Source organism: Hyperolius riggenbachi, chromosome 6 (assembly GCF_040937935.1).
Source record: "Hyperolius riggenbachi isolate aHypRig1 chromosome 6, aHypRig1.pri, whole genome shotgun sequence".
NCBI lineage: Eukaryota > Metazoa > Chordata > Amphibia > Anura > Hyperoliidae > Hyperolius > Hyperolius riggenbachi.
In genome coordinates, this window is record NC_090651.1 from 267,409,385 (window position 1) to 267,420,990 (window position 11,606).

The 11,606-nt window shown below is 45.2% G+C and overlaps 1 protein-coding gene across 1 annotated transcript in view; it reads right to left on the reverse strand.

The window, feature by feature from the left end:
• The window catches only part of ZW10 (zw10 kinetochore protein), a 57,262-nt gene extending 46,780 nt beyond the window's left edge, over positions 1 to 10,482 (reverse strand). The window contains exons 1-2 of the mRNA XM_068240787.1: positions 10,041 to 10,482; positions 1,053 to 1,187 (exon numbers count right to left, since the gene is read on the reverse strand). Coding sequence (XP_068096888.1) covers positions 1,053 to 1,187; positions 10,041 to 10,145 — 240 coding nt within the window. The 5' untranslated portion in view covers positions 10,146 to 10,482. The remainder of the gene's footprint in view (positions 1 to 1,052; positions 1,188 to 10,040) is intronic.
• Positions 10,483 to 11,606: the final 1,124 nt, after the last annotated feature.

Below are 11,606 nucleotides of genomic sequence, written 5' to 3' on the forward strand. Positions count from 1 at the left end.
ACCAGTTTGCCGGATTCTGTCCTGGCAATATGGAAGGAAGGGAGGGGGTTCCTCCAATAAATGTAAAATATTGTATATTTGTCATCATGCAGCTGAAAAAAGTTGCTATTTATTGTTTATTTTTGAAATCTTGTATTTTTAATTTGGGTCCACTGTAAGGACACACAGTCGAGGCAGCTGATAAAGACAGCTTGAGGCAAGAATCTAGTGTGTGTGCGGGAAACCAGAAAAGAAAATAAGGTATTAGGCTCCTAAGTAAGAACACATACAGTAATAAAACTTCAAAATAAGTTCTACCCTTTCCACACTACCCAAAACTAAAATAAAAAATATAGTTCAGCTTTAACAGTTAAAAGTGAAATAATCATGACAAAGTTTTTATAGGATGAGTGAAATGAGCAAGCCTGGAAGTAGAATTATGAGCATCTCTATTTTATAAGTCATTTTCCAGCCAATGAGACAATCACACCCACCAGTTAAAAGTACATCGGCATACTCATTACTTTAACAACTCTGAAGTGATGTTCTATATGCAATTCAGGAAAAAGCTTTAACCATTTCCAGAAACCTTACAATTCACAGTAATCCACTACGACATGAAGAAAAAAAATAAAAAAAGAATTGGAAAACTGAATTTTGGCGCATCTTCCAAATAATGGGCTACTGTAGCTCCATTAAACTACTGTAACAAGCAAAAAAGGAACAAGAAATTCAAGCTTACTATCTTATCTGCCCCTTCATTTAACAATACAGAACTGCTTACATTATAATTTATGGAAAGTCTAAAAAAAAAAAAAACACTACAATTTAAAGGACCTCTTATTAAAATTTTAAAAATTTGGGGCCACTCTACTGCGCAATAGGTAAATATTTACTTTGATGATGTTCGGGGGCTTCCAGTGCTGGATCGGAGGACGGGGAAGGGGAAGCCTCATTAGGATCCAGAGGCTTCCTCCTCCCAAGCTAAGTATCCCCAGAGGTTTTTTTTTTTCCTTACAGGTTTTCTTTAAAGTACTGTTGGTCTAGAAAAAAATGCTGAAACTGGTACTCACCTCATTTTCTATCCTTGCCTTCAGAAAGTCTACATCTTTGTTAAGGTTGTTAACTTGGGTCACCAAATCTTCAGCGCTTTGCATGCTGGGAAGGAACTCATCATATTTCTTATTTATCATGTCACAAACTTCACCCTAAAAATATCAGTACAAAACATTTTTTATAAAGCAGATTATAAGCCAAGCCAAACATTCACTACACAAGAAGTCACTGTAATACTGAGTTAGCAAAACTCACAGATGGCTAGTCAGAGGCCTGTTTACTCATACTGACAACTGTAGTCTGTTCTGAAGTAATGAACATATTTGCCCTAAAATATGCCTCTGTACTGGTATTTCCTCATACAGTACTCCCCAGGTATGACCTTGATGACCTTGCAGTATTCTCCAAAAGCAGTTCACTTCTGGAATTTCTGACTTTAAAGTCAGAAAACCACTGCGCCTGCGTTGCCGTGTCCTCGCTCCCGCTGATGTCACCAGGAGTGTACTGCGCAGACACAGACCATACTGGGCCTGCGCTGTGCGCTCTTGAGCATCGGTGAGCGGCTGCGCGGGCACAGGATGTCTGCGGGGGACCATTTGAAGCCCCGGGTAAGTTCAGCTCATTTTCCCCCGACCCCCCTACAGTATCCCTTTAAAAGCTTGGCGTTTCTTCTGTTGATAGAGAGCAAATGCAACTTGCTTAAAAGCTCAAGTTTTGTCTCAATTATCCAAGGATAGCCTCCCCAAAGCACTCCAGTTTGTTGGTATGAAATTTTAGCAAAATCCAGTCTGGGTTTTTGGTGGAATGCTTCTGGGTCTCCAGCGGAGCCACAGTCACTCAAAGGCCTGGTGCACACCAAAACCCGCTAGCAGATCCACAAAATGCTAGCAGATTTTGAAACGCTTTTTCTTATTTTTCTGTAGCGTTTCAGCTAGTATTTTGCGTTTTTGGGAAGCGTTTTTTGGTGTAGTAGATTTCATATATTGTTACAGTAAAGCTGTTACTGAACAGCTTCTGTAACAAAAACGCTTGCAAATCCGCTCTGAACTGCCGTTTTTCAGAGCGGTTTGTGTTTTTCCTATACTTTATATTGGAGGCAGAAATGCCTCCGCAATCCAAAAAATGCCTCACCCCGGGAGTATGCGTTTCAGCAAAACGCCTTCCGCTCTGGTGTGAACCACCCCATTGAGATACATTGACCAAGCGTATCTGCAGCCGCAAGTGGCTGCAAAACCGCCAAAAAACCCGCTCGGTGTGCACCAGCCCAAAAAGCAAAAGTGCAAACAAACACACCATGGAGTTCAGCTTGAATCTCTTGGAGGTTGTCTTTGGCTTTTAATAATTTTCATTAGCTTTCTGATTCTTGGTTTGATTTTGATCTTGCAAACTTATGCCAGGTACACAGAGATTTTCTGGCAGATTTACTGCTGATCGTTTCAATCGATTTTCCATTTACTTCTATGAGAAATCAGATCGGGCATGTTGGAAATAATCGATCTGACAGTAAATCTGCCAGAAAATCTCATTGTCTGTACCTAGCATAAGGCTGTGTTCCCACTTGTAGAATAAAGCGTAAATCGTTCCTTAATGCACTCACCACTTGGTGAAATTTAACAGAAAATAAAAAGCTGACAGTGTAATGTAAAGGCAGCCATACACTGGTCGGCTGCCACCAGATCGACCAGGAGATAGATCCCTCTGATCGAATCTGATCAAAGAGGGATCTATTGGCTGCCTACACTGCAAACAGATTTTGAATAGAGTTCACTATGAAATCGATTCACAATCTGTGGAGCTCCCGCCTACCCCAGCATACATTACCTGATCCGGCCGGCACGAGTCCCCGCGGTCTCTTCTCCGCTCTGGGCTCCAGCTTCACTTTACTTCCTGTCGGTGGAAGTATAAAAAGAGGACGTTGTATATCTGTTTACTGATTAAACTCCTGAGACTTTGATGACGTCTAAGAAGGTCTATCTCCTATGCTGCTTGCTGTTATGGGAGTCAAGTTATCACACTTCCTGTGATATGGTGCCGAACAAAGGTGTAGTGTTGTTGCCAAAAGCAACCAACGTATAGATTCTTACACTACTGTTTAAACTTCCCCCGACAGGAAGTAAGTGAAGCCAGCCGGAGCCCAGCGCAGAGAAGGGACCGTGGGGACTCGCGCCGGCCGGATTAGGTAATGCAATGTCACTAGCATCGGTCGTAGGACATTCAAACGCCGCTATCGACGCACTCCCGACCCGCCGGCGATCGAGATCTTTCACGTGGACAGATCGATCGATTTCGGTCGAAAGGTTAGCGTTTGCGTATCGATTTCACAGCAGATTCGATCACAGTGATCGGATCTGCTGTCTATCGGCGGGAAATCGAGTAAGTGTAAGGGCACTTTAACACTGTGCTGGGAACAATATGACAGGAAGACCACACGGGTGTTCATAAACGCCTCTCCAGACACACCCTTGGTGAAGATGCACTGCCCACACTAACAGTGAAAGGGCTCACCAGATAGTTGCCACCTCAAGCACAGGTGGATATATACCCATGTGGCCACTGGCCCTTTTCAGAAATGACACATAATTCAAATTCTTCTCTGGAGTTGCAAAAAAAGCACATTATTCCAACTCACATTACAAAAAAAAAAAAAGATAAGAACGCTAACATAGCGTAAAACTGTAGGTATAACTGCTCCTCGTGCTATGAAGAGTTAAAATTGCATATCCGGGTGAGTCAAAAGCATGTCACAATGTGTAGCTGTCCAACCAGGCACTACTCAGGGTCCAAGAGGCGTTCTCCTACTAGGTCTCCCACTGGTACAGCTTACTACACGCTAACACACAGAACCAGCCGGCTACTTCCTGGTAACTTGGTGATGTCAAGATGCCCTGACTCCGCCCCACGGAGCAGTTGAATATTATGTACGCGTTTGGTTCAGTGCTAGTGCGCAGGCACAAGCCCATCTGCATGTGCGTAGTGTGGCCGAGCTCTAGAAAGAAGCCTCTGGATTTTCCTCCAGAGCCTTATCTCATCCTCATCCAGACCACCGCTTCTTGCAAGGACCCTCTGAAAGTTCACAGCTGAGCTCCTGTCTGTGAATGAGTGCAGGCACGAGACACAGTAGCACAGAGCTTCATGCTCAGCAGAAAAAGCAGAGCCCAAATGGCTCTCTGTTGCAGCACAGCAATGAGCTGTATCGCCCCTGCAAAGTGCGGCTACACTCTGTCATTAAGCTCTTGTTGAAGAGGTTCGGTGGTGTCCCAGCGTTGGAACTGCAAGGTTTACATGTACTGTAAATCAAGCATGTTTGTTTACATCATGAATCAGAATCATGTACTGTATTTTGCCAAGTGCACAAAGGGGGGGGGTTGTACCCGGATTCAGTTTTGGCTCATACAGGTTCTGGAAGGATAAGGTCTGACACTTTGCATCATATATTATCCCTAAGGAGACAATGAAGAGGTGTGTGTGTGTGTGTGTGTGTGTGTGTGTGTGTGTGTGTGTGTGTGTGTGTGTGTGTGTGTGTGTGTGTGTGTGTGTGTGTGTGTGTGTGTGTGTGTGTGTGTGTGTGTGTGTGTGTGTGTGTGTGTGTGTGTGTGTGTGTGTGTGTGTGTGTGTGTGTGTGTGTGTGTGTGTGTGTGTCAGACGGCTGAACCCTGTGCTTGTCAGGCAGTTCCACCCCGTCTGCTGGTGGCATTGCACCATCAAAATACAGGACAGCTGACCTTCAGTGAAACAAGACTAAAGCAGACCACACACATCAATTTTCCCCATTGATCAAGGTGATGAAATCTGATGGGAATATACATAACAGCATGTTGCATTGACTGAAATTATTGATAGGGCAGAAAATCTCATTCAATTGGGGCGGGTGCCTAAGGGGGAGCAGTAATAGACCGACCATAGAAAGTAATTTCCTGAATCGTCACAGCCATAGCAATGTTGCTTGCTGAGGACCGCACTGAAACTAGACAGTTTCACTAGAACCACGGTGCACTAGAACCACAATTAATGTTGCTGGCTATAGTACTGCCATGACACAACCGGCTGAGTCAAAAGTAAGCTGTTCAATGATGGATGCACAATGGTGTGTTCCCAGTGATGGTCATGTCTAGAAATCATGGAGAAGCATGCAATGTGTGTGCTCAGCTGCCAGATTTCCAAAGCTCTGGATTTGCTGTGATCACATCCTGCTTTAGCACATGATCAGGACTAGCAAATCAGAGACTTAAGGCTCGTACACACGTCCAATATGCACACAAACCACACGACCTGTATGTTCACACAGCTAGACGGCTAAACCAACTCTATTAACATACTGTGCACGCAAAAGGAATGCCAGATTACACATTCAAAACAAGTACAAGTCATTCAAACAACTTGTACACACGCACCAACTGCATGAGATCAGACCAACACAGATCCGACAGTTGGATCGGGCAAACCGCCTGTAACCAGTTGCTTGTCAAGTTGTTTGCACAGATACAAATGCCTAATTATCGTCCAACAAACCAGGGCCGTGGAGTCGGAGTTGGAGCACTTTTGGGTACCTGGAGTCGGAGGTTTCATAAACTGAGGAGTCGGATAATTTTTGTACCGACTCCACAGCCCTGCAACAACCTAAAGTCAGATGATAATCAGGCTGCAGGTTGGTCCGTGTGTACTTAGCTTTACATATCTATCACCTGACCAAACTGATCCCATGCTTCTCCACAAGTTCTCCTTAACATAACTATCAATAGTTATAAGTGTATCCTGTGCGGTGATGCTGCGTCCATCGGAGTGTCCATGTCTCAGTAACCCTAGCACCAAACCGGTTCCTCTGCTAGGAATAAGTGACACAATACCCATCACAGCCTGGGTAAAAGCATAATAAATATTGGGGCTCCCCACTGTATGAAGCATGTCAATCTTCCCACCCTAGGGGAGATTCTCATTGCTCCACCACAATAAGAATCCTCTGGAGAGGGAGGATTCCCATTGGTCTGTTTCATTCCAATAGAGCCTCAGAGGCTTGTTAAACTTTGCCTAGGCTTCTATTGGTAATGTGGCGCATGCCCTGGTGGCAGCAGAAGCAGCAATGGCAAGAAGGTGACAAAAAGTAGACGAGAACAGAAGTTCTGGAACGTGTATGGCAAACAGCCTAGTGAGTACGCTGTCCATGCCCATAGGCTTTCACTGTATCAGTTGGCAGGTGCAGCGTATGTGGTGTCTGTAAGCATCTAGAATGTCTGGACTTTGCGATTCGTTTTTTGGAACTGAGCCAGCACACACGTTTCAAAGGTATGTGTGTGAGTGGGTTCTGTTAATATAACGAAATCTGTACAACGGTATGATGGCCTCCTGTTGGAAAAATCAGGTGCTGGTCTACGTTAGGGGACCAAGCAGGAAACCTCTTAAGGTGTGTACACACATGCGACTATAGTCGTTTGTAACGATCGTTCCCCGATCTTTACCAACGACGATCGTTACAAAAAACGAACCACCGACTATTAAGGCAAACGACGAACGAGCCAAATCGCTACAAAAGAAAGTTCTGTCTCGGCAGATTTTAACCAACGACGATCGTTTCCAAAAGTAGTACATCGTTGGAAACGGTCGTTCGTACTAGGCTTGACATGCGCATTTCACTATTTCTCCGTGAAACTTCTCATTTTTATGCGCAGGCGCAATAGTTGCTTTTTGTGATGTAACGTTCGTTCTAACGATCAGATCGTTACACACCTTTTAAAACTAACTTTACTTAGGTCGTTCTTTCATCAATTAAAAGTTCGTTCGTCGTTCTCAACGAACGATCGTTGTCGCATGTGTGTACGTAGCATTAGGGAACAGTTCTCCAATCACAGCATCCTCTTACAGGTTGTGATTGGCCAAATAGTGTGGGTGTAGTTTACTACAAACTATTGGAAATCTAGAAGTGCAAGAGTGTGCTGTCTAACCAATCAGGATAGCAGATTTTCCCTATAAGGTTTCCTGCTGGGTCCCCTAAGGTAGACTAGTACCAAAAATTGCACTTTTTAATGTGTAAACCTAGTCTTAGGGCTCAGCCTCGCCTCTGTGTGGTACTGCCAGTTATGATGCATCATACATAGGGCTTGATTCACTAACCGGCGCTATGATGCGCCGCTTCGGGGGCACCCGATGCGCCATTTTTGTTGCACCGAGTACGACTTTTAAAGACCAGCGGGTGCAACGTTATCCTCACACTGTGCACTAAGATCGGCGCACCCGCGCTGCACGCGCAGTGCACGGGGCCGCGCGAAAAGTAGCTTTGCGCACACTAGCAGCCAAAAAGGGCTTTTCACTCCGGCGCTAACACTTAGCGCCGGTTAGTGAATCAAGCCCATTGTGTTCAGTATGCATGGCAACATAAAAATCTATTGGTTTTCATGTTACAGTTCCCAGTATTTGTATATTGCTTTTCTCCTGTTGGACTCAAAGCACTTGCAAGGAAGCCACTAGAGCACACTTAGTAGGCAGAAGCAGCGTTAGGGAGTCAGTACAGCTATATGTTCACATGCGATGCCTTATTACATGCCTGAAGACATTTTATCAGACGCCACACAGGATTTCCCAGTGGGTGCATTATACTGGGGCCACCAACATACAAGTTTTAATTCTACTCGCCATATATGCCATCTGTCAAGATAAGCTTGCACAAAATTGCGTTAGTGCACACGTTGTGTAGTGTGAACAAACCCTTATGGAAAATCTTATTACTGATTGCTTCAACACAGGTGTGGAGGATAATGATGATTGCTGTGCTATGAATAATATGGGTGCAGCTACACATCAAGAAATGCTCCAGCCAAAAGGTCAGGAATGCTAGATCCATCTGATCTCCCTATATCTCTATAGCATTATATAATGACATACAATTCTATTCTCTGTCATTACCTATCACAGTGATGGCTAACCTTGGCACTCCAGCTGTGGTGAAACTACAAGTCCCATGAGGCATTGCAATACGCTTGACAGCTCTAAGCATAACAGGATTTGTAGTTTTATCACAGCTGGAGTGCCAAGGTTAGTCATCACTGACCTATCACTTTAGGGGCATAAATAGAAGATTTGCATATTTGGGGAGGATGCAAAACAGGAAAACATACTTGCTCACTTAAAAGCAGAAGGATTAGCCATACTATGCCAGGGAAAAAAAAACCACATATATAAGTAGATAAATACTTGATCTACTTATATACCACATGTATTGTACTGTCCACATTTTGATTTCAGTGAATTTTATATAGTAAATGAAGAGAATTCTGTTCCTGGTGGGAACCATGTCTTTTGCCCACAGTTTAGGCTAAATCCTAATGTCATTTCTGCCCTTTACTGTTTTTTTTCTTTTCTCCCCCGATCACTGAGTCACCTCAGCCTTGCTTGTAAACACAAGTGAGCAGAGGATCATGTTTCAGATACGCAGCCAGGCAGGGAAATAAATGGAAGAGGAGGAATATATTGTTGATAAAAAGAACCCCCAGCATGCAACTATTTGGCACTGACTACTAAAGGGCCAGTGCTCCTTAAAGAGACTCTGTAACATCAAAAACATCCCCTGGGGGGTACTCACCTAGGGTGGGGGAAGCCTCTGGATCCTAATGAGGCTTCCCACGCCGTCCTCTCTCCCACGGGGGTCTCGCTGCAGCCCTCCAAACAGCCGGCGACAGACCCGACTGTCAATTCAATATTTACCTTTGCTGGCTCCAGCGGGGGCACTGTGGCTGCTTTCGGCTCCGAAGTAGACGGAAATACCCGATCTCAGTCGGGCCCGCTCTACTGCGCAGGCGCCGGAAACTTGTGCCTGCGCAGTAGAACAGACCCGACGGCGATCGGGTATTTCCGCCTACTTCGGAGCCGACAGCCGTCAGAGCGCCTGCGCAGGAGCTGGGAAGGTAAATATTGACGTCATCTTGTACGGAGGGCTGCAGCGAGACCCCTGAGGGACGGAGGACGGCGTGGGAAGACTCATTAGGATCCTGAGGCTTCCCCCACCCGAGGTGAGTACCCCCCAGGGACCAGTTGCTTCTGAAGTTGGATTTTTATGGTGACAATCCCGCTTTAAAGGGACCCTGAGCAGTGCCATAAAAATGAAATCTGGACTTACCTGAGGCTTCCTCTAAGAGTACATTTGAATTCGGCGCCGGTAGACTTGGGCGCAGGATCCAGCTGTTACATGGCTGATCCTGCTTCTGCACAAGTCCGGACCGATTTAATTACTATTCCCCCTCCAGGCCGCCATGGATAGTGGGAGAATGAAATAATTCGGCTTCCAGCAATTGCTGGAAGCCGAATTATTATGTTTTTTAAGCAACCTCGGCTCCGTCTTCTGACGGCACCGACGTTACTCACTGAGCGCCGCTATAGACTGAATCCCTTTATAGTCTATGGCGGCTCTGGCTGCGCCCAAATCTAGCAGCGCTGAAAAGCACTGCTCCGTCCTCTAACCCTCCCCCCCAGCATCCTCTTCATCCCTTAATCCGGCTGAAGTTGCACCCGGTGCGTCATCACTCAAGTCGCCGCAAGGGTCCTGTGCATGCACTGTTCAGTCTTTAGAGAACTCCGCATGCGCAGGACCCCTAGTGACTGGCATGATGACACCCCAGAGGCGCGCATGCCCGACTTCAGCCGAAGTCGCCGGATTACCGGAGCTGCCAGCAGGACCACGGATGGGATTAAGTGTATACTGGGGAACCTTGCAGGCTACAGGGGGCTGGAGGAAGCCCCAGGAAAGTCCAGATTTTATTTTTATGGCACTGTTCAGGGTTGCTTTTACAGATGAATTAATGCAAAATACCTTCTATTTCAACAAGGCAACATTATATTTATTTTTAAGTAGAAGGGCTTTTCGGCCTCTTTTAGCCCCTCGTTGTCTCCTCCTAGTGGTTCTGGGTCACTATGCGCCTCCTGTGTTCTTTGTATGTGGGAACAGTGACATGAGATTATCACTAGACAGGTCCTCTTTCCTCTCTGCCAGGAGAAGGAATGAAAGCTACACCGTGCCCTACCTTCACCTCCTCCACCTTCCGGGACAGGCGGCTGATCTTGGTACTCAGGTCCTCCTTCTCCAGGCGGCCAGAGGTGGCCAGCACCTCGGTGACAAACGACGCCATACTCCCGCCAGCTGTCCACTTTCCTCGCCGCTGACGGGGCCGCTTTCAAACTCGGAGAATGAGCCCACTGCGCGGTGCATGCCGGGAACACTGGTCCCCTAGTCTTCTGCAGATTACCACATCCACTACCTAGGTTCGCTGCTGGAACTACCACACCCGGCATGCACCGCAGCTTGGCAGCTGACAGCTTAGGTTAGACGTAGGCTGCTGACGGAGTTCTAAAGCACGATGGGAAATAGGATACGAGCCTCACATTCCTCCGTATTCCAACCGCACGGCAAAGGCAGCGAAACTTTAGAATTCTGAGCAGTACGTTCAGGAGAGCTGTGTAAAGAAAGCAGCCTATTCTCTGCCCTGCACCGAGTAATGCTAAAATTACTATTACGGTAATAGAAGTTTCTTTCTGGCAGTGTCAGGACGTACTTGCAACGCTGCCCCCTGGTGGAAATATGAAAGCAGTAAAAAGGCACATGGAATGGCTAGCAGTCGCAGATTATAATCATGCTTTATTACATTTTTGTATAGAGCCGAAAAATTCCAAAGCACTTCAGCCTACAGTGTTGTTTCACTTTAGGCATCCGAGCAACTTTCGCCTCCCATTCATTCGCCAATAACTTTATCACTATGAAATGATCCATATCTTGTTTTTTACGCCACCAATTAGGCTTTCTTGGGGTGGTACATTTTGCTAAGAATTATTTTATTCTAAATCCATTTTAACAGGAAGATTAAGAAAAAATAGAAAACAATTCATTATTTCTCAGTTTTTGGCCATTATAGTTTGAAATTAATACATGCTACCGCAATTAAAACCCGTGTATTTTATTTGCTCATTTGTCCCGGTTATTACACTGTTTAAATGATGTCCCTATCACAATGTATGGCGCCGATATTTTATTTGGAAATAAAGGTGCATTTTTTTCATTTTTGCGTCCATCACTTACAAGCCCATAATTTAAAAAAATAACAGTAATATACCTTACTACATACATATTAGAAACGTTTAGTCCCTAAGGCAGCCTTTCTCAACCTTTCTACCATGGAGGAACCCTGCAAATAACTTTTGGATCTCAAGGAACCCCTGCAAACAATTTTTTGGTCTCGAGGAACCCCTGCATTTATTTTGCAGGAGGCGTGGTCTTTAAAAGTATGTGTGGCTGTTTATTTCACTACCCCCATTACACTGCCACTCATTATACCGTCTCCTGATGCCCCAATTTAGTGCTTCTTTTTACAGTACTACCTATTAAAATGTGCCCTATTATACTTCCCCCACGATGGGGGAAAATGCCAAGGAACCCCTGCAGAGTCCTCAAGGAACCCTGGGGTTCCAGGGAACCCTGGTTGAGAAAGCCTGCCCTAAGGTAACTGTATTTTATTTATTTATTATTTTCAAAAAAAAAAATTGTGTAGCTATTGGGGAGTGTGGGAGGTAAGGAACTAATTTTAACTTTAAAAAAA